The 24,108-nt window shown below is 36.4% G+C and overlaps 1 protein-coding gene across 6 annotated transcripts; it reads left to right on the top strand.

Annotated features, from left to right (window-relative positions):
• Positions 1-1,966: 1,966 nt before the first annotated feature.
• nt5c2l1 (5'-nucleotidase, cytosolic II, like 1) lies at positions 1,967-18,415 on the top strand. 6 transcript variants are annotated; one of them, XM_034192040.1, is made up of 17 exons: positions 1,967-2,052; positions 4,140-4,213; positions 4,604-4,721; positions 10,470-10,565; positions 11,266-11,357; positions 13,029-13,086; positions 13,206-13,299; positions 13,391-13,444; positions 15,080-15,163; positions 15,259-15,285; positions 15,414-15,503; positions 16,345-16,423; positions 16,514-16,645; positions 16,723-16,774; positions 17,117-17,177; positions 18,014-18,190; positions 18,269-18,415. In XM_034192040.1, exons 1-17 carry the CDS (start codon positions 1,982-1,984, stop codon positions 18,344-18,346), a joined length of 1,437 nt encoding a protein of 478 aa, XP_034047931.1. In that variant the 5' UTR covers positions 1,967-1,981; the 3' UTR covers positions 18,347-18,415. The 6 variants fall into 6 exon arrangements, 4 of the variants coding, with proteins under 4 accessions (XP_034047931.1, XP_034047932.1, XP_034047930.1 ...); XM_034192041.1 differs by lacking the exon at positions 16,345-16,423 and adding an exon at positions 15,584-15,650; XM_034192039.1 differs by lacking the exon at positions 16,345-16,423 and adding an exon at positions 15,584-15,650 and having other exon boundaries at positions 16,475-16,645.
• The last annotated feature ends 5,693 nt before the right edge of the window (positions 18,416-24,108 follow it).

Here is a 24,108-nt window from a genome sequence, read left to right as displayed (position 1 = left end):
TGAGTTGCCGTAACACAACATTGAAATATATAAATGTTATAAAATATATGGTGAAAAAAAGAGGTATTTTTGTTGCTCCAAATGAGCAATTAGCATAACCAGTTAACCATAAAACCTAAATCAAAAAGCCAGATTCATTATTTGTGCAACATTCTCTGTATAACTTGTAAACTATGTGGTCATTTCACAGTGACACATGACTCATGTCTCTTTCTCTAAAATTGTATCATTATTAGTTATTATTACTATTATTATTGTTGCTATTATTATTATATAAATACAAATTAATTATATATAATTATAATTTAATTAATTAATTAATCAATTAATAATTTAATTATTATATAATTATAAATTTTAAAAAATTATAATTTGTAATACATTTGACTCTTTTACGACAACAAACGCTGAGCCATTAATTATTATACAGAAAACAAATGCACAAACATGCAGAAATGCCAGCAGCTTAATACTAACTTTAACATTGAAAACGCCATAGACATGCTAATGCATTAGCATCGGCATTAGCATAAAATACATCTATCAACTGTTTCAGAAGACCATAACAGGTCAGTTTAACATAAAAAGGTAAATATTCCTCACAGACATATGCTCTTTAGGGTTTTAGTGGGGAAAAATTAAGATAAAGTAAGATAAATAAAACAAATGAAACCAACGAAGCAGCAGCTCGAAGCACTTCTTCACTGGTTCAACATTCAAAGCAAAGCTCGGTTGATTATATGGAAGAAATGAAACATTTGCGGTAAAACAAAGTTATTTAGCAACTAATCGATGACTTAATTAGTTGACAACTATTTTAATAATCGATTTTAATCAATTAACTCGATTAGTCGTTTCAGCTCCAGTTTGATGAAACTTGGAACCTTTAACATTGAGTGTGTGTGTGTGTATGTGGCCCTGCAACAGACTGGCATCCTGTCCAGGATGTACTTCTCACACCCTGTAACTGCTGGGATAGGCTCCAGACCCCCAGTGACTATTAAATGGAGTAAGCAAGCATAGAAAATGGGTGGATAATAAGTGCAACTTATACTCCAGAAAATATGGTATGTCCCTTTTTATCAACATGGGGGCTCCATGAGGGGCCCACTGCCTTGGAGATAAGAAGGTTCATTTTAACCTTATGAAAACACATCGTTTAGTTGCTGAAGGGAATTTATACACTAATGAACAGGTGGTTATGAACTCTATTCAGTTTGAGCCGACAAACACCCCTAAATCAAACACTGTACTTTTCAACATTTCTTCTATGATTTGAGCTGTATTTAGGTTTTTCCGACAGTTCCAGTAAAGTTTTCTTCATTTAGATTTTAAAGGCTGTTTGACAATAAAATAACCCTTGTTTTATCTTAAACTGGAAGATGTTCCACAATGGATTGGGCTTTGGACATTTACACTTTGTTCAACTTTGCCCTTGTAGTGTAAAGCCATGTTTGACCTTTGAGGTCTGCATGCATAACATCCAGGATAAACCAATGGGAATCAGATCATCCAGAGTGCAGGACACTCCATGATCGCTGCAGGACAACAACTGGGTGTTAATCCGCTCAGAAATCCTGCTGAATTGTGGCGTGTTTAATCTGAAAGCACATGGAGTACTTTAAATGTGATTTGTGCGGAAAAAACAAAAACCTGTTTGGGTCACAGTGGGACTCAGAGTACAGGCTGAACTTCTCCCAGTTACGCAGGCGAGCGGCCCCGCCAACATGTGTGCACTTCTGATAAGACAATCTACACACTGAAATGTGCAACAGCTCAAAAAAACCCCACACAAACAAAAATCCTAAAGCTGTGCGTGTGCGTCCTCACTGATGTTTACATTCATCAACACGCAACCACCTGTCTCAAGGAAGAGCTTCGAGAGAAACATCACTCATTTTAAATGACTCAGCAGTGACGGACTTAAAACAAGAAAACCCCAACGATAGCAACCTCCAATTACAGGCTGGACCGGGTCCAAATGGACACAGTGGACACAGATGAATCAAACACCTTTGATGAACACAACACCAACACAACCTCTGACCAAAGGTGAGTCCTTTGACTTTGATCAGAACTTATCAACTGGAGGCCCAGGGGCCAGTTATGGCCTGAAGAACTTTAGATCTGGGCCCCAGGTTAAAGCAAATGATCGACTGAAACACTGTGACCATGTACATACAGGTGGGCCAATAAAATGTTACCACATTTTTGATCTACACAATTTTATGAAATGAGATTTATTCAAAAATTGTTATTACAGACTTGTAACAGAAGCATCAAATAACATTTGATACCAAAAGTTTTCCCACTTTGTCTCTTGTTTTTCCGCACAGTTCAATAATTGATGACGTGTTCAATCCACGCTCCTATTCAGTGGATTACAAAAGTGGTAACATTTTATTGGCCCACCTGTATGTGTTAGTGTGTAAATAAACATTTCTCAATATGTCTTGGATTTTTCATGTTGAAAATAATACAATATGTTTTAAATGTTTACTGTTGGCTACAAAGTGACACAATTTTTCTTGTTGTCGACAGTACTGTTCTGTAATAAATAATCTGATAATTAGAATTTTGTTAAAATACAAGGATAGACATAAATGACTGAGTGTGAATACTAAGAAGTAAACATCCATGTTCATCAAACATGTTTTAACCTTAGCAGTACAGCTACAGAAAACTACGGTTGCTTATAAATAGTAATATAATTCTGTTACAGAGTTTCAGCTTCTCAACTAACATTCACATTATTTGCTTAAAACAGTTTTACAAAATTAATGGAGCTTCCAATAATAGTTACAATTTAGAAAATGAGGGAACAAGTCCAAAACATTTTTTTTAGGGGGGGTTGCATATCTAAATATTGATGCCTCAGAAATGCATCAAACTCTAGAAGTTTTGTGAGATTCAAACTGATGCCTTGGGCAAGTTTTGTTTTCTGTCAGAATGTTATGATGTTAATAATACTTATTTAAAATTATATCTGAGGAAACAATACACAGATCTCAGAGATGTAGATCAGCCGCTTCCACCCTGTTTGAAATGTGACATAAACAGTTGAGCAAAAACAAATAAAACAAATCCATGTCTCTGAAAGTTTGTGAGCTTAATTTTGCCAATAAATAAATAAAATAATTTTATATGAAGCATCTTAAAATTATGACATGAGTCATAATTAGAAAGCATTTTCTGATAGCGCTGAATAGGAATGCCCACACCATGATTATTTTGGAAATGCTAAGACATAAATTCAAGTTAAAACCCATAATTATCAATACTAGCATGTAATTACAAGAAAATAAGCCTTTATTACATCATAATTAAGTGATATTAAGTCATAATATTGGCAGCTAAAGATTTAAAGTTAGTAAACCAAAATTATATGATATAGATCATAAGCAAAAGAAGAAAGCACAGTCCTGAGATAATAAGTAGTAAATATGGCAAAGTCATGATTAAAACTTAGAAACCATAATGATTGAAATTAATCATAACTACAAGGTTTTCAGACATATGAGGTACTGTCTAATAAATATCCCGATAGGTGTCCTAGTTTCTAGTACAGAATTATGAGAAACTAAATCACGGCTTCTAGATAACTTACAAAGCAAAAAGAGGAAGACATCACAATTATGTTAATCTATAAATAATAATTATGAGACACAAAGCCATAATTATGAAAGTCTTAATTTTTTATGAGATACTAAGTTATTCTTTATGATGTAGCAATTTTTAACAGTGATTAGCAGTTTTATAAATGAGCAGCTCATATTTTTGGCTTCAATATGATTTAGTATCATTATTTTAAAAACTTTTCAACATTTTTTCGGATATGCGCCGATTTGTAATTCTGCGCTATTCTATGTGTGACGGGGTATAAGACTTGCTCTCATATAACTAACTGTAAGATGATGTCTTAGATGATTTAATACCTTTTCTTTTTAATTTATTGGAATGGGCCTCCTAACAGGTTAATTTCTGGCTTCTACTAACAGGCTTGTGATCACTTTCATCACCAAGTCACATAACTTTGTTAAAGGGGATGACGTTTTCTCTGTGGTCATTATCTCCTGAACCCCAAAGTGGTGAAACATGACTGTAGATATCTTTTTGTGATGGTGTGTTTTTGATGACAGGGTGTTTGTCAACAGAAGTCTGACTCTGGGGAACATCAGATGCTACGGCTTTGACATGGACTACACACTGGCAAGTAGGTGATATTGTCACCAAACGAGCCTTTGGGCTGGAAACAGTTTCACAATAATTACTTACTTGCACCAGGTCCGACACCAGATTTCTCGAAACATGTGGACCAATTTTTAAAAAACTTGGAGGAAGGGAGAGGCACGGACCCGGAAACAACTAGAGGTCGGCCGATTATCGGTACCGATCATCAGTCTGGCCGAATATCGGTTGTCTCCTAGAAAGAACATTACTTTGTTTGCATGACTCTGGATCTGGTGCATTTAGGACTTTCTAAATTTTTTTTGTCAACATTATGAGATTGGCCATTTAAAAAATGATTTTTCTTAATTTCACATGGATTCAATAAGGCACAACCCTTTAATTATGTCATTTTATTCTTTTGGTGTCTTTGCAGTGTATAAATCTCCTGACTATGAGAACCTAGGCTTTGTGCTGATAAGAGACAGGCTGCTGTCTATTGGCTACCCTCATGAGATTATACGCTACAGTTATGACTCCAACTTCCCCACACGGTTTGTTCTCACTGTTATAATTCACATCACATCAATAACCATCCTTACTGAGGGAGCAAAACATTAAACACTTAAGAAAAAGCCTGGTGGGTAAAAACAAACATGAAAACAATGAATTCTTCACATTTGCTGTCTTCAGCATAGAAAAATTCAAAACTAACGCAGCAAATTTCTTACATTAATTTTCCACATTGCACACCAGAAGCCAGTATTTGACATGGCGCAATAACTATATGTAATATGTAATTAAATTGTCCCAGTGGCTCAGTTTTTACAAAATAAACGGATAAAGATCATTTTTGCTGTGTTAGCTCCATAAATTAAAATGTTTCATTTTCAACATAATTTATACATATGCACTGTGAAATTTGAAAGGAAATCAGCTCAACCTTTATTTTTATTTTTTATTTTTACCACTATGTTATTTTGTTGTATTTTATTAGTTTCATTAATTTGTCCAGTAAACACAATTTGGAATGTGCATTATCACTGTCAGCTGCTGTGGTTGGGTTCTGATTGTGACCCCAAAAGCAGAGAACCAGTAGTGCAACAGATAACAGAATATTTACAGAGGAAGCTTTCAAATGGTGAAACAAGCACTGAATGTGGCACAAATACTCCTTAGACATTACTCTTTAAAAAAAGAAAAGAAAGAAAACCAGAGTAACCACTTTTTAATAGAAGGCCAGGTAGCGGTCAATTGAAGAAATACACAGGGGTCAAAATTTAAAAATGCTCCAGTTATATTGAAAATTATACCACATTATTCATCTGATCATAAATATTCCAAAAAGGTATAGTTTGGACTGTCTATGACTGAATGTTTTGGAGTTATGGCGTTAAGCTTTGGAATGCACTGACTGAAGACATTAAATGTTGTACAAATGTTTACAAGTTCAAAAAAAATGCATAAGGGTAAAATTATGAGAGAATACAGTAAATTAGAAGAAAGGTGAATGCAGCTGCTGAAATGTAAGACATAACTGTCTTATATGTCAGAACAGACAAACCATGGGTGCATAAAACAAAAAAACTAAGAACCAGCAAGCAGAAATCTGAGAAGCAGAGTTTAAACAGGCAACACAGAGGGATGCAACACAAATATTTAATGATGTTTATTTGATGTTTGGTGACTGACAAGGAGGTGGTGTTGCGGTTGGAACTGTGGAAGTTTATGGATTTTTTTATGAATTTATGTTATTAGGGACAATGGTTACAAGATTTATCTTCTATTGTTCCTTGTTCATGGAAATGTTTCTTCATGAATAAATAAAGTAAAGTAAGTTATGGAGTAAAAACAGCAAAGATGCCCTGATCTACCGGAAAATTGACAAGACGGCGGCATCAAGAACACGGCCCTCGCTTGTCTGTCATGATTAACGAGGTGGGCAAGGCAGTGCATTCTCAGACTGCGATGACTCTTGAACTCAGACACATATTGGATGACATCTTGGAGCAGATGCGCACCTTGCAGATGAAGATGAAGATTTTGGAGGCCGGGGAATATTCTTAATTCATAATTGGGATTTGGTTGTTCAAGTGAAGCTGTAAAGTGTTTTTCACTGCTCAAACCACAACACGGCAGGCTTATCAGCCTGAAGGACAAATTGCCCGACAGTTTTCCTCCAGAGGAATGTCTTCTTGGCCTTGGTGAACATTTGGCTGTTCTTATCTCAACTCACAAGACAATAAACTGTTTCACAGGACTGAAGCATGCTCCACTCCCTCTCCCCACCCCCCCTCCTACCCCCCATCACACACCCCACTCTGGCTTCTGCTCACATCATCCCTTCCCTTCTGCAGGGGCAGCGCGGTTTTAGCTGCAGCTGGTCCCCTCCCCCCCAAGCTGACGGTGGTGCAACTCAGGGTTGCTGCGTGACCTTCACCCACTTGCCTCAATTTGGATAATGGGCTTCTTCAAATTTAGTGCACATAAACAATGTCAAATGTGTATGTGCTGTCTTTAATTCTGATGTGTGCCATTATTACGGTAAACAAGTAATAATTGTGGACTAATTGCTGTCTGAGGTAACTGGAGTGTAAACATAATTTCTCCACCGTGAGATCAATAAAGTGTATCTCATACACCTGCAATTTTGCAAGTTCACCCACTTACAAGTTATGGAGGAGGCTGACATTTTCAGCGTATGTGCAGTTCTACTGTGAGAGACAGAATCTAAAAAAAAAAAATGCATGCATTGCATGAAAAAGGTATTTGATACATTAGAATTCTGGCATTCACAGACCTCTTAGTTCTCCTTTAAGAAGCCCTCTTGTTCTCCTCTCATTATCTGTATTACCTGCACCTGTTCGAACTCATTAGGAGTATAAAAGACACATGTGCGCACACACAAACAAACCCCAACCTCTCCACAATGGCCAAGACCAAAGAGCTGTGTAAGAGCACCAGGGATAAAATTATAGACCTTCACAAGGCTGGAATGGGCTACAGGAGAATAGCCAAACAGCTTTGTGAGAAGTCTACTACTGTTGGTGCAATTGTCAGAAAATGGAAGGATTCAAGACAACAGTCAATCTCCCTCGGTCTGGGGCCCCTTCCAAGATCTCACCACGTGGGGTATCAATGATCTTGAGGACGGTGAGGAATCGGCCCAGAATTACACGCCAGGACCTGGTCAATGACCTGAAAAGAGCTGGGACCACAGTCACAAGGAGGAATTTGTAACACACTACACCATCATGGATTAAAAACCTGCACCGCACTAAAGGTACCCCTGCTCTAGCCTGCACATGTCCAGGCCCGTCTGAAGTTTGCCCATGACCATCTGGATGACCCAGAAGAGTCATGGGAGAAAGTCGTGGTCAGATGAGACCAAGATAGAACTTTTTGGTCGAAATGCCACTCGCCGTGTTTGGAGGAAGAAGAAGGATGAGTACAACCCCAATAACACCATCCCTACTGTGAAGCATGGAGGTGGAAACATGCTTTGGGGATGCTTTTCTGCACAGGGGATGGGACGACTGCACTACATTAAGGGAAGGATGAACGGGGTCATGTATTGCGAAATCGTGGCCAAAAACCTCCTTCCCTCAGTCAGAGCACTGAAGATGGGTCGTGGCTGGGTGTTCCAACATGACAATGACCCAAAGTACACAGCCAAGATAACCAAGGATTGGCTCTGTAAGAAGCACATCAAGGTCCTGAAGTGACCTAGCCAGTCTCCAGACCTGAATCCAATAGAAAATCTCTGGAGAGAGCTGAAACTCTATGTTGCCCAGAGACAGGCCAGTAATCTGAAAGATCTGGAGAAGATCTGTATGGAGGAGTGGGCCAAAATCCCTGCTGCAGTGTGTGCAAACCTTGTTAAGACCTACAGGAAACGTTTAGTCTCTGTAATTTCAAACAAAGGTTTTTGTACCAAGTATTTTCTGTATTTCTAATCTATCAAATACCTTTTTCATGCAATGAAATGCAAATAAATTATTTAAAACTCATACAGTGCGATTTCCTGAATTTTTTTTTTAGATTCTGTCTCTCACAGTAGAACTGCACATACGCTGAAAATGTCAGCCTCCTCCATAACTTGTATGTGGGTGAACTTGCAAAATTGCAGGTGTATCAAGTACTTTCTTTCCCCACTGTATATAATATACAAATAATGAATGTTGTATGGTTTGTTCCAGCTTTCACCAAATGAAATATTCATTCCAAAGAATTTAAAAAAATTCATTATTTGTTTTAATATAACGGCTAAATTAGATCTTGTCATTTGATATTTTATTAATTTCTAAACAACAGAAAAGGGACTTACATTTTACTGTTCCACTGCTGCTAAAGTCCAAATTGTGACTGTAGTCCGGTGATGCAGTGCACTGACTTTGGACTTACATAAAAACAAAAAGGAAGACTTCATGTAGTTCCTCAGTCCAGCCAAAAATCACATCAGCTTTTCAGCTTTTCACCTGAACAGCTCTTCATGCATCCATACGGCTTACAGCGGAGTGGATTGTGTGTGTGTGTGTGTGTGTGTGTGTGTGTGTGTGTGTGTGTGTGTGTGTGTGTGTGTGTGTGTGTGTGTGTGTGTGTGTGTGTGTGTGTGTGTGTGTGCAGACTGCAGTGGTACCAAACATGGAATCAAATTTGCACTCTAAATGGAACCAAATTGCACTCTAAATGCAATGCAATACAAATGGGACAAGTAATCCATGTCATGTGACATACAAAGTACCAGTCAAATGACAAGGATCCACTCAGGCGTTATATAAAATGGAATAGTTTGCACCATCTGTCATGCTTAGTTGTCACGTTACAGGGTAACATATGTTACATGTCATAGAATCCAATGGATGCCGACTTTATTTCACCTTTATTTTGCAGACCAAACATTCAACACAGTCAAAACAATTCCATTTATTAATCATATTGGCTCAACCAATAATTTGCACCACTTTTTACCAAAATCGGAGCAGCTTTAACTTTTCACCCCTGTACAAACTGACATTGACCTTTGTCACCTTCTTGTTGTTTTTAACTCCATAACATTCAGTCACAGATAGTCCAAACTATACCTTTTTGGAATCTTTATGATCAGACAAATAATGTGATATAGTTTTCAATATGATTGGATCATTTTTACATTGTGACTCCTGTGTAATTCTGCAGTTGTCCCCTACCTGCTCACTTATTGAAAATTTATGTGGCCATTTGTTTTTCAAGAGTCTTGAAGGAGTATTTGCACCAATTTTGCCACACATACTCCAGAAATGAACAATTTTTACCGTTTTCTGCTCCACTACAGCAGGACACACTCAAAAAGTGATGTTTAATCAAAGTCAAGCACAGTAGAAGGTCATACACAGGTGATCTTTGTTTAAAACACAAAGTCCAAAAATCAAACAGCAAGGTCAAAGGTCATGAACAAACAAATGCAGGTCTAAACAAGGAAATCTGACTTAGAAGACACAAACACACAGAAAAACCATGGGTGCATTAAAAAAAAACAAAAAAAAAAAACTAAGAACCAGCAAGCAGGAATCTGAAAAGCAGAGTTTAAACAGACAAGCAGGTGATTACAACTGACCACAGGTGCACTGATGGCAGAATAAGTTCAGGTGTGAGCACAAACAGGAAGAAAGCAAACCAAACAAGAACAGATAAGACTGTGTCAAAGTAAAACAGGAAGTAGGGTAAACCTGATGAGCCATTAGAATAAAACCAAAGTAGGACATTTAAAACCATTTAATTTAGGGCATTATAAACCTAAAGCTCATTAACACTAAAAACAAGACTGAAACCAATTATACGTGTACACTTAAAGGATAAACCAGAACTAAAACTACTAAAGAGTTACACGGACAGACCCAGAAACAATTTGTAGAACACAAACTTAACCAAACACTGTAATGACTGTAGGATAAATATAAAACTGGGAATGAACCACTAGATGCAACCCCCCCCCCCCCCCCCCCCCCCAAAAAAAAAAACAGCTGGAACTTGAAACAGCAGTCAGCAGGTTTTAGTAATTCAGTTCTATATAGACATGTAGGGCGATCCTTTAAAAAAAAAAAAAAACAGAGAACACATAAAAACTACACTGTGCCAAAGACGGAAAATAAAAAATACTAAAATTTAAAAAATCTGAAAAAATTTATTGAAAATAAAACAGCTGAGTCAAAGTCAGAAATTAAGAAAAGGTTTTTCAGCTTTTCAAGAACACAAAAATTGCTGTCTGGTTGTTTTTCTTCAGTTGATGTGTAAATAACTCTGTTTCTTCTTTGAACCCTCAGCGGTTTAGTGATTGACACAAAGTATGGGAACCTGCTGAAGGTGGATTCAAACGGGAATATTTTAGCCTGCAGTCACGGCTTCTACTTCTACAAAGGGTAACGTATCAGAGTCCGTGAAGGCATCAGAAAAATGCTGTTAAATTATACAGCAGCACATGACCAAATGATATTTAAATGCCATCTGATGGTGGAGATATTAATATTATGGACACAAATCAGAATAATTATTCAAACATCATAATCAATGCAGATTTGTGCAATACATTTTTGAGAATAAACCATTAACACCTTTGATCGAGTGTCTAAGACTGATCTGATCGGAGTCAAACTGCGTGAGTCATTCAGTTTTTATCAATATATTTGCATTCAATTTTCAGTCACTTCTAAAAAGTTTTCAGAAACACTCATGAGTGTGAATACTTTGGATATTAGTTAAATCCTTCTGTTATTTAATAACAGTTAAAAAATCAACAGCTAATAATTTTGTCAAATCAGAGCTTTTTGAATGTGATTTTTACCTGATGGATGTTGTGATGGACAAAATACAACTTTACCTCATCTCAATACTGTGCTATGAAAGAGTCTGTAGGAAACAGAAACCTACACATTAATCACAGAAAGAATGTGATTTTACTTTTTTTGGAGTTATTATTAAAAATGTTCCAGTATAAAAGCGCTCACTCTGCTTTCTTGTAGATTTTTGTCTCACCATCAAAACATGTACAACTGTTGTATTTTATTTATTTATTTATTTATTTGATTGTATACTGACCAGGACTGCTTTTTTCCCTAATAGGCAAGAAATTCAAAGTTATTATCCCAACAACTTTATTCAGAAAGGAGACACTGACCGCTTCCACATCCTCAACACCCTTTTTAATCTTCCAGGTACAAATAACTTTTATTGTCCTTTATGATATTATTAAAAAAAATCACAATAGTCAGACAGGCTTAAATCACATGTATTCATATGATGTTTTCTGTCATTGACACTGACTGTATGGAATTAGTTTGTGTGAAAATTGCTGGAATAATAATATCGCTCACTCACTAGTTCTCACTCACTCCAATTAAGGGTCACGGGGGCGGGGCTGGAGCCTATCCCACCAGTGGAATAATAATAGATATTTTTAAATCTACAGTACAAGAAGTAATAACTACTCTTGTTATTATTTTATTTGTGTGAGTCTGGAATTATGGGCCCAGAACACATTATTATTGTGTAAACTGATATCATGTTTGATTTTCATGTTTTTAATAATTGTGTTTTTAATTTTTGTGTTTTAATTTGGACTGCATTGTAAAGATTATTTGAACAGAGTTGTACAAAGTATTATTTGTTATTGTTATTTTTTAATTGTTGCATTATTATTATTATTTAAATACCTATAAATGGACACACGTAGGTATAAGTTAAATATATGTTATTTGTAAATGAAGAAAACTTCCCTTTCTTATATTTCACAACTTGTGTGTACGAAAAAATGTACGTATTCAACCTATCACATTAAAATTTATTAAAATTAATTACACAATTTTTAATCCAATACATCAAATAGCGATGATTCACTGAAGCCTCTTGGGGCTGCTCTATACATGATGTCCTTTCATGTTATAAGTTTATTCGCTGTATTGTACGGTGGCCAATAGGGGCCACAACATTTCCAAATTACGACAATAGAAAGTACAGAAAACATTTACGCATCAAACAAACAAACATTTGCATCAACATAATAACAGGTTGTTCCATTCAAAAATGTCTTGCAAATTGAAAAACGCTTGCAAACACAGAACACGAAGAAATGTCACCTACAGCATGTTACAGAAAATTCAGACGACATGCGTGAAATGAGAGACACTTTGCAAAGATCCACAACACATCAGAAATTATGAGAACACAAAAACAAGCTTCTGTCCAGAAGACGTTATCTGACCTTTATTCTTCAGTGTGTTGCAAATTAAATAACAAAATGAATAAATACATAGCTAGCATAAGAGTAAAATCACAATAAGGCAAATAAATAAAAATAATTTAGTCAGTTCCGCTGATCAGGTAGAGATCACAAGTGGAGCGCTGCGATGCATGAGATGGTCAATCAGTAAATGTTATCAGGGCAGAATCCTCTTTTTTGGGTTGCTGGTACTTCTATTATGTTTTGATGGTTTGTGGCTTTTTGGGTGTGATGTGTGAATTTGCAGTAGACGTGCTATCATATAAAATTGTTATGTGTACTATCGGTTCAATTTGTTTGTGTCCTCTGTGTTTACAAGTAGGTTGTTTTTTTCTTCAGTTAGCAAGACATTTTTGATAAACTACCTCTTGTTGAATTGATGCAGCTGGAGGTTCTGTTTATATTTGTAAGTATTCTTTGCATTTGCTAGTGTTGTGGCCCCTATCGGCCACAATAATATTAATGGCAAAAATGTGTATCATACTTTTCAGAATGCTGTTAAACCTCACCTTAACCTTTAACCCTAATTTCCACTCTACCTGTAACAATACGTTGCTCTTCTGGAGAACACATTTAACAAATTAAATTATGTAATTGTACTTTGCAGAGACATACCTCTATGCCTGCCTTGTGGAATTTTTCACGAATTCCCAGAGATACAAAAAGTGAGCAAACATTTACCCTTTTTACTGCTCCCACTCTTCTTGTTGTATACATCTGTGTTCCGTCAACAATTTTAAATTCACCGGTGAATGATTTGTGTCTGTTGGTAACTTTCTTGCAGCCTGTTGAATGGTTACCAGCACGGTGACTTGTTTATGTCCTTCAGAAGCATGTTCCAGGATGTCCGCGATGCAATGGACTACATTCACAATAGCGTAAATTGTGATAATCTGACCTTTTTAATAACGCATTAACACTCGAAGGAACTCACACTTGAATAACAGTTATATCTTTGTGCGTCTATAGGGAACTCTGAAAGATGCAACACTCAAGAATATGGATAAATACGTTATCAAAGATGTGAGTAGTAAACTGAAATGTTATAGATTTAACAAATTGATTGAACAAGTTTACTTTTACAATCTGGTATATGTATATTAAAATGTTGGAAATCAAATGCCTGAATGCTATATTAAGCTTTGACAGTTCCCCATTTTAACATGTTGCTGAAAATGAAATAGATGGGCATCAGCGGAGAGCCTGTAGCGGAGATCTGAATGAACTCAAACCTTAAAAATGTATAGTGTAGTTACTCATATTAACATGTTCTTGCTTTTTATGATTATTTACGACAGGGGCTTTCAACCTTTTCTACTCTAAGTCCCATTTATTCATACTTTTATTTTTAAAAGGTCCTCAATTATTTTACAATCAATTGTAAAGTATGTTAATGAATTGTAACATCACTCCCTGTTCCAGATGGGAGACCAGGAATTAAATAAATACAATTAAAACAAGCCAATCTGGATTGTTGCAGAACTTTAGTCTTTTTAGGTCAAATAAAAACACTTTTTTTTTTTGCTTCAGTAATTATGGTTTTCACTATCTGTCCTTACATCACAGCGTAGAATGTTCACTTGTCAAATGTAGAGTGTCAAACTGATGATGTTTAAAGTTTAACAAATCATATATATTTCTTATAATAGCTACATGTTATACGTTGTATGTGTTTAAAACATCTTATTTTCATCATACATTAGATTAATATTGTACTCTATTGTACAATACTAAAAATTACCTTCAACTTGAATAAATTCAGGGCCCACTAATGGGTCACGGACCAGTGGTTGAGAAAAACTGACTTACAAAATATATTGTTGGTGAAATTATTAAATTTCTATGTGGACTGTTTACTCACTGGTAGTACTGTGGTGTAAAGTTTGTTGTTTGTTGATAAAGTTTGTTGTAATCAGAGGTGAAATGGGCTAATAGCTAATAAGGGCCACTTCGGTAATAGCTAACTTACACTGAAAAAAGAGAATAGTTGAACCAGCTTTAAAAAAAAAAAAAAAAAAGCATTACAATTGGTAAAACCTGAATGAATTAAGTTGTTTGAACTTAAGTTTGTAAGTTAGATCAACTCTAGATCAACTCTAACTTCCAAACTTAAGTTCAAACAACTTAATTCATTCAGGTTTTACAAAGTGTAGCACTTTTTTAAGTTTTTTTTTTTTTTTCTTTTCAGTGTACCAGAGAGGTTTGGAGTGTATTTCATGTTGTAGCTCTGTAATTTACATTGCCTCAGTTAGGTTTTATTCTGTTATTTGCTTTTGTGTCAATATATTATGAATAAAGTTTTTAGGAGGAGTCATAACATAAAGTCTATGGATAACAGACTAGCTCATGCTAACTTCAAAAGCTGGTGGAGATTTGGTAGAAACCAGCACTCTAGGAGATTTAAAAACAAAAACCTGAGATAGCCATATATCTTTCATAATTTCAAAGTAGGTTCAGTTTCATTCATTCCTTCCTAATGTCCCCCCCGCCCAAAAAAAATAAAGACATTGAAAATGAAGGTGTCATTAGAAGTGTTTATAGAACTCAGATGCTTGATGAATGTTTTAATAAAACCATGGTTGTTAAAAAGTGAACATATCTTTTAAAAGAATGATAACTGTTTTTTGGTTGTGGGATAAATGAACAATTTCTTTACAGCCAAATCTCCCTGTAATGTTGAAACGGATTAAAAAGGTGGCCAAGGTTTTTCTTGCAACCAACAGTGACTACATCTACACTGAGGTAAGTTTCCAACAAACACCAAACAGTATCATCAAGGATTCATTTCATTTCAAAGTAGCACCTGTCTAACATTTTGTTTTGCCATTTTCTTTAAGCTCATAATGAAATACTTGCTTGATAAGGTAAGGTGGCTCTGATTTTGACTTCTTTGCTTTTAGTGAATTTTACTTGTTGGCAATTAAAGTTTTGATGCCGTACCTCCGTCTTTTTCTCCTTTGTTCTTCACACTCGTCTGTTGCCACAAAAAAAGTCCTGGCGCTCCTTCTTCGACCTTGTTGTTGTGGATACAAATAAACCGCTGTTCTTTGCAGAAGGAACAGTACTAAGACAAGTGGACACGGTGAGAAAGAGTCATGTGCTTTTATATTTTATAAATGTAGAACTGCAGTAAGTTTAAATTATATGTTACATATTAAACAGGACACAGGAAAACTTAGGATTGGAACTTACACAGGTGACCTTCAAAATGGGACAGTGTACTCTGGAGGTGAGATTCATGAGTTTTTCATCCATTCATTCATTCATTTTTCTACACCCACTTATTCCAGTTAAGGGTCACGGGGGAGCTGGAGCCTGCCTCAGCGGAGACGGGTCACTGGGTCTATTGCAGGGCTGCATGAGTGTTTATTAATTTATTTTAGTAATGACAACAGAACACCTCTACAAGGAATAACTAATTGCATACAAAGGATGCTGGATCATAAGAATCAGTTTCATTTTAAGTAAGTTAATTTTTAAAAATCTACAATACTCTTAATAGAAACTATATTTCAGCTTTACTAAAAAAAACCTTGTAGCTCTAATGTTTTTTAAAAAGCATTTTTGACATCCTATGGTCCTAAGTATCATTAATATTGGCTGTAGGGAAGGTACATAAGGTTTTACAAAACCTGCCATATATGGGACCAGTTGACCATTCAGTGATGTCAGCTAATATTGTTAAATTTAGGAATCCTGGTTAAAAGGATAATACTAAAATATAGTGGGTACGTCATAAGTCCCGAGATCCACTGCTGCTGGTGCTTATCTTTGCATTCTGTAGCATGAAGTGGATGAGTCTGCGACTCCCCCTGGTTTGGAAGCCAGTCCGATACAGGTTACTTCACCTGCACCTGAAGAGTCTTGTTCAAGGACATGAACAATGTAGTGCACTCTGTGATGCACATCTGTTTCCTCAACAGAAGCCCTCTCACTTGACACATTTATGCCTTGAAGTTGATGACGGGTGCCACTTTGATTGGTTAATTTCTTTTTTCAACAGTAAGTTTTATGTTAGTTCCATCTGTAAATTTAATAAAGATCTGATTGTAGGATCCTCAGACATTGTCTGTGATCTGCTGGATGTCAAAGGTAAGAACATCCTCTATGTTGGAGACCATATCTTTGGTGACATCCTCAAATCTAAGAAACACCAAGGCTGGAAGACATTTCTCATCGTCCCAGAGCTCACCAAGGAGTTGCAAGTATGGGAAGATAAGAAACGTAAGAGTAAACGGATCTTTGTTGTTATATGTCTGGAATCCTTTTGGAGAGTTTTAATGATTTTCTATGATTTGCAGATCTTTTTGAAGAGCTGAAAAATCTTGACATCTTCTTAGCTGACCTTCACAAGTGAGTCTTGTGACACAGATACTGTACATTTTAAATCAAGCTACTGTGTGTGTTATAGATTATTGGAAAATAAGTAAGTTCTTTTGGCTGTTATGCACGGGGTCACCACAGCACATCTGAGATGCATTTGCATGTTGATTTGACATGTTTTACGCTGGATGTTTTACGCTGGATGCCATTCCCTCCGTTAACAGGCAAACAGGGATAAACAACCTGATTAGCTGAGGTAAAAGTGTCAAACTGTTCTGATATGAGCAATGAGACATTACACTGACATGTATAAATTCTAAAATAATGTCAGTCACCTTCATAGTTGTTGACATTTGTGTTCTCTGTCTGAAGGCAGCACACCAACGGTCGTGAACAATATCCCAACATCATCGCCATCCACACCAGAATAAAGGTGAGACACTGATCAAAAATTAAGTTAATAGTTTCAAAGATAATAAAAAAAATTACGTTTTGATTGAAATGATTCATGTAGTTTTTCATTCAGGTTTGAAAACTGAAATAGCATTAGTCAAACCATTATTAAAGGGGTCATATTGTACAAACATTTATTTTTTATCCACTTTTACATTTTGATGTGTTTGAGTTTTCATGTTGAACTTTCTCAAACTCCCACAATTCTATGAGTGTGCGCACAGAAATTATCCTACTATAAAGATAATTTAGGACTAACGCAGCTTTTAGACTTCTGTGACATATGTTCTGTGTTCATATGTTGTAAGATATTAACATATGTTATATGTTAATTCTGTGAGACATACAAACCTACCATCCCTGGTTCTCAAGACCAGGCACCTAAGTGGCTCTACTCTACTCTTTTCTACTCTTCTTCTTTTTTTTTTTTTTTTTAGATATTTAGATATACCTTAGTATACACTAGTAGAGTTCTACCTTAGAATTGGAATGTATTATAGAAGATATACCTCACTGAATTTTTCATATGTAACAGAAATACTCCCATACCCACAAAACATCAGAGTTTCTCAGAATTGGTTGGTTCACCAAAAGGTTTGGTCACCTGCCACCACTGCAATAAGAGGGTGAACGTGTGAAAATGTTCTGGTGGGACGTACTGGTAAATATCGGTCATTTTGGGCAACTGGGCATGAACGTCGGGCCTCTGAAAATGCATACCGCCCTCCAAAAGCATGTTACTGTATTATTATGCTAATCTGCAGTGTGTCAGGTTACATCCTTTTACACTGTCCGGCGACATCTGTGTTTTTGCAGGTGCTGACGAACAGAATGGACACCTCCTACGGTCAGATGGGCAGCCTGCTGCGCAGCGGCTCCAGGCAGACGCTGTTTGCCAGCCAGCTGGTGCGTTACGCGGATCTGTACTCTTCATCTGTTCTCAACTTGCTGCACTATCCCTTGAACTACCTGTTCGTAGCTCCTCCAGTGCTGGTCAGTCCTCTGACTTATGGAGAAACCCTTCCATTGTTCATCATGCATCTCTTCACTGTCACTAATTTACTCTTCCAGCTGCCCCATGAGACCATCAGTGTGGGTTTAACATCACCAGAGCTCACTGTCACCAACCACACCATGAAGAAAAGCTGAGGTTTTACAGTCGTTACCACACAGAGGCCATCTTTGTCACAGTCCAATAAATGATACTTTTATCTTTTATCTTTAGTCCTGTCATTAATTACTAGGGGAGGTACGACCACTACCTTTGCACCCACCAACATATAAACAACTTAAATATCACAGAGATTCAATGATAAGGGTCTGTTGATGGCCATTTTGGATGCCATTTTGAATCTTAAACCCATGAATGAATTTAGTTTAGGCACAGATGAGTTTGCTGTGACCTGCAATGGTCTTCTCATTGAATCTCTGTAATATTTAACGTTGTTTATATGTTGTTTAAAGGTGTTTTAGTGAAAAACCCTATCTTGGCGGCCATCTTGGACATCTGGCTTGAGGTCAGTTTTTATTTTTGGGAACATCCTGATTGTGTTTTGGGGTCATCTAAGGAACCTAAAAAAGTTGCTTTGGTTTAGTCCTAGGGAAGGGTGCGCAAAGGTAGTGGTCGTAGCTCCCCTAGTAAATTCATCTTTAGAAAGAGAGTAAAAACACTGTCTTTTGGACAGACAGATGTAATCAGCACTGTGCATGAAGATACTTTACAACGTACTCTGATCTGCTGCGAACGCTTGTGTGCACGTGAAGCTTTTTTAATGCCATGATGTGTCCTTTTTGATAAAATGATTTTATGTATACACAACATAGATTCATCTGCATGAGCAAACATTTTAATCCTGTTAATCTCTAAATAAATCGTATATATTAAGTGCATCACTGTCATTGGTAGAGCATGCTGATATCTACTACATTCTACTGAAAAACATGAGGATATTAGAGGGTTAAAAAGCTGTTTTTAGATGTCACTATGTGCCGGGAGTCAGTCACTCACTCAGACTTGGTATAGGCATTACACATATCGACTCCAAGACATTTATTTAGTTCACTGTCAAAAGGTCAAGGTCACTAGCGTGTACCTTCTAAAAATCTTTTGAGAGCAATAACTTCTTTTGTAATTGCCCAGTTGTCGGCAAACGTGGTACGTATGTTATGTATATTGACCCCAAGAAGCCTGTTGTCTTTGGGGTCAAAAGGTCAAAGGTCAAGGTCAACAGAGCATTCGTTGTAAAAGCCTTGAGGGCAGTAACTTTCTTAACTGGCTGATTGTCTCCAAGCTTGGTTTGTGTCTTGAAGAGATGACTTTGGTGCACACCTGGTGCTTGTGGGTGGGCCAGATGGACTAGTCCAATGACTACAACTGATGTCAGTCACTTGTCATTTCATTAATTTCTGGAATCTTTTGGTATTTTTTCCATGCAGATGAAAAAGGTAGTCAACTATCTTCCATTATTAGTATTTCTCCCATGAAGGTGCAGGAGAAAATGTGCACCTGCCTTTTTTTTTAAAAATAATAATAATTATTATTTTACCATTTTTTGAGGCAGGGGCAACAATGTAAAATTAAACATTATTTCTACAAAGTTGTATTTATATACATTAAAAATTCATGCCCACACAGTTATTCAAATTAAATCAAAATGTCAATGACGTCACAATCGTCTGAAGATGAACGTTTCCCTTCTGCACTTCACCCTATTGTCCACTGGGTGGCACTAAATCACCTCTAACCTGAGGAACGTTTCTTCGGTGTGAAATAACTGAATAGATAATTGTTTATTAACCATAAAGGAGCCCTTGTTATCTGTCAAAATGCTCGTTTTAACACAGACGGACTCTCTTGATCATCTAATCAGTCATTTGAATTTGCAGTCGCTTGTGCCCTGCTGCAGAACACCAGATTCCTCTGGCTGCACCTTAAAACATTCCAAATATGACATTTGCACAGCGCACCACCCTCACATGCACGCGCAGGCGCGCGCGCTCATCATCTGGAGTTCAGACTGTTCTCTCATTCGAGCTGAACTTTCATCAGCAGACAACTGAGAGGAACTTATCCTCTCTCTGTGATTATGTTTGTCTTTTCTCCTCTTCCTCCTCCCAGAGTTCAGACACGTTTGGCTGCTGCAGAAAAGTCTGAAAGCTCACTGCTCATGTGGGGTCTTGATCTCCTCTTTGCAGGAGGGTGTGCGGTGCTGAAGCTCAGAGACACCTTTAAGTTTGAGCTTAAGCCCACACAGTGTGCATTTGTGTTTGTTGGTTTACCGAGTGGCTGTTTAAATGGAGGCCAGCTGCAGACATCTGGATCTATTAACAGAATTTTATTTCCAGTCAGTGAAGGTGTGCAACTGTTGGCTGCTGCGTCTGCGTCATCTTTCAAATTAAACGACGTTTAATTTGAAAACTGTTCTTCCTTGCATCCTTTTTTAAATCTCGTTTTAGAATTTGTATATGCATAAAAATGCCAAATCTTTTCTATTTTACTGTGTGAACAAACTAAAGTCATTCTGTGACATTTGATTAACAAAATCAAATAAACATTTTTCCGCATCCTAAAATGTGATGCAATAACTAATTTTATTTAAATAATAACGATAACCATCAGATCACACCTATAACCAGACTGTGACGATGCTCATGTTTAAAACATTTCAACTGCAAATGTTGATAAATTGTAGGTTTGACTTTATTTTTAAGTAAAAAAATAAAATAGAGCAAATAAAATATGGGGAAAATAGTTAATAATGCAAATACCCACAATATACACACACATTCTAATATATACATAAACTACACAATATAAACATTAAAATATATACATATTAATTACACAATATCTACACATCAACTCATTTCCACTCAGTTAATATTTCTGATCTGATCTAAATGAAATAAATATAGCAAAGATATGTGCAGTGTTTAAAAAGAATCACCTAGTTTGTAACCAAACCAAATAAATAAGATGTGAATAGTTAGTAGTTGTGGAGTTTATGCACATACACTATATACATGTCTCAACACCTCCTCCACCACCCCCACTGTGCACTTCAGTTCCTGGCCTTTAGATGGCATTAAACTGCCCCTCTGCAGAGGGTTTTTTTTTTTTTTTTTTTTTTTTTTTGGAAAACACCAAACTCTGAACTTATATTTGAAGATATAGCAAAGAAATGTATTTTGAGGCTTTTATCCTGATTTAATCATCATTAAATTAATACATGTGCTGTAAATTAGAAAACACTGTAAAGCTTAAATCACCGTTATTCATCTGCTGAAAAATGGTGTTGCATTTAAAATTTTTGTTTTAAGAACTAAGTCGCATTTCTATCTTTAAAGTTTCAGCCCATAGTGGAACATCATGAGAACTGATTTAAAATGTTTCCACTTTCTCACTCTGCATCAAACTGCATATTGCAAGTTGTTATTCTGCACAAATAAATCAAAATGTTTAAGGAATTTAACACTCGATCATATTTTCATTACAAAAATGGCTGCTGTAATATTTAAAGCAGTATTTTGTCCCTGAAAACAATTTCTTTGTCATTTTAATCACAAAAGTGAATAAACATATTTAGTCCTTCATTTGTCACTGTCAGCCTTTGTTATACTTAGGGATAATTCAAGGAACATATTTTAAGTCCTTACAGTATGAATAAAACATTCAACCAAGACCAAATGTTTTCCTGAGAAGCTTCACATTTTTCTAAAATCAACTTATTAGCAGAAATCCAAACTTTAAACTGATAACTAAGCTGTGTTTGAATGAATAGATGTAGGATTTTATCAGCAGATATGAATAATATGAACAATATTTGTCCTCTTGAGTCAGACATTAAACAGAAAACTCACCCACACTCAGAATACTTTAAAATGAATTCTCTCATTTCTTTGCACTCTTGTAGAAAACAGGCAATTAATATTTGTACACCTATTTTTTTTTTTATTCACCATCTTTTTTAATTCTTTCAATGCACACACAGTGTCAATTAAATTATCTGAGTTGTGTCAACTATTTTTTTGTTTTATAGAGAATAAAAAAAATATGTTGTCTTTAGACACATGAACATTACAACAGTTGCATTGTTAAATGAAATGTTAAAGGACAAAATAAAAATTGAATTTTCTTTTTTTTTTTAAATATAAAACCAGGCCAATTTTTCATCAGTTTTACCTCAAAATTCAGCATCAACACAAGGCAAATGAATGCATATTGCAACATAAAAATACTGTTTTATTCACAGTGCTGTTTAGCATACAGTACTTTGCAAAAGTCTACAGCATCCCTTTGTTTCTGAGGGAATGTGATTTTTGATGCATCTTCCTTCAATGGTTTAGCACTTTAAAGACTAAATTCAACATTTCCAAATGTTGATTATTGCAGCCAAACTTGTGCATCCACAAAAACAAATATCAAATTGCAAATCAATTAATAATGAATTCATAGAAGTGTTCTTGTAAAATTATGTAGTAGTTCACCCAATAATGCAGCGTTAAATGTAAAAGACAGTCACATAATATATTTAATCTGTGATTCTTAAATCAAAGAAAAAGCAGACGGAAAAGGATTTTATCAACTCATGAATTGAGTCAAACATTACATAACAGAAAATACTTACACATAGAAAAATACTTTTCATACATTTTCAATAAGTTCTTTATTGTGCAGCAAACAGGCCCAACAGCTCTGTGTGTAACAAATTTTTTAAAAACCTTTTTTACAGTGCATTCGGAAAGTATTCACAGTGCTTCATTTTTTCCCCCCACATTTTAAGTTACAGCCTTATTCCAAAAAGGCTGAAATTCATTTTTTTTCCCCTCAAAATTCTACACAGAATACCCCATAATGACAATGTGAAAAAAAGGTTTTTTCTAGGTTGCTGCAAATATATGTAAAAAAAAAAAAAAAAACAACAAAAAAAAAAACTAAGAAACCACATGTACATAAGTATTCACAGCCTTTGACAGGAAGCTCAAAATTGAGCTCAAGTGCATCCCGTTTCTAATGATCATCATTGAGATGTTCCAACAGCTTAATTAGAGTCCACCTGGGGTAAATTCAGTTGATTGGATGTGATTTGGGAAAAAACACACACACACACACACACCTGTCTACACATTAGGTCCCACAGTCGACAGTTCCTGTCAGAGCACAAACCAAGCATGAAGTCAAAGGAATTGTCTATAGACCTCTGAGACAGGACTGTCTGGAGGCACAAATCTGGGGAAGGGTACAGAAACACTGCTCCTGCTTTGAAGGTCCCAATGAGCACAGTGGCCTCCATCATCCATAAATGGAAGAAGTTTGGATCCACCAGGACTCTTCTTAGAGCTGGCTGCAAGTCAGGGAGGTGACCAAGAATCCAATGATCACTCTGTCAGCACTCCAGCATTTTTCTGTGGAGAGAGGAGAACAATCTCTCCAACAATCCGACCTGTATGGTAGAGTGGGCAGATGGAAGCCACTCCTTAGTAAAAGGCACATGGCAGCCTGCCTGGAGCCAGGCATCATGCTTGGAGGAAACAAGGCACCATCGCTACAGTGAAGCATGGTGGTGGCAGCATCATGCTGTGGGGATGATTTTCAGCAGCATGAACTAGGAGACTAGTCAGAATTGAAGGAAAGATGAATGCAGCAATATACAGAGACATCCTGGATGAAAACCTGCTCCACAGTGCTCTTGACCTCAGACTGGGGCAATGGTTCATCTTTCAGCAGGCCAATGACCTGCTGCACACAGCCAAGATATCAAAGGAGTGGCTTCAGAACAACTCTGAATGTTCTTGAGTGAGAGCCCAGACCTGAATCTGATTGAACATCTCTGGAAAGATCTTAAAATGGCTGTACACAGACTCCCCATCCAACCTGATGGAGCTTAGATAGGTGCACCAAGCTTGTGGCA

The sequence above is a fragment of the Thalassophryne amazonica genome, chromosome 17, assembly GCF_902500255.1.
Source record: "Thalassophryne amazonica chromosome 17, fThaAma1.1, whole genome shotgun sequence".
Classification (NCBI taxonomy): Eukaryota; Metazoa; Chordata; class Actinopteri; order Batrachoidiformes; family Batrachoididae; genus Thalassophryne; species Thalassophryne amazonica.
This window is presented reverse-complemented; position numbering and strand designations above follow the sequence as displayed.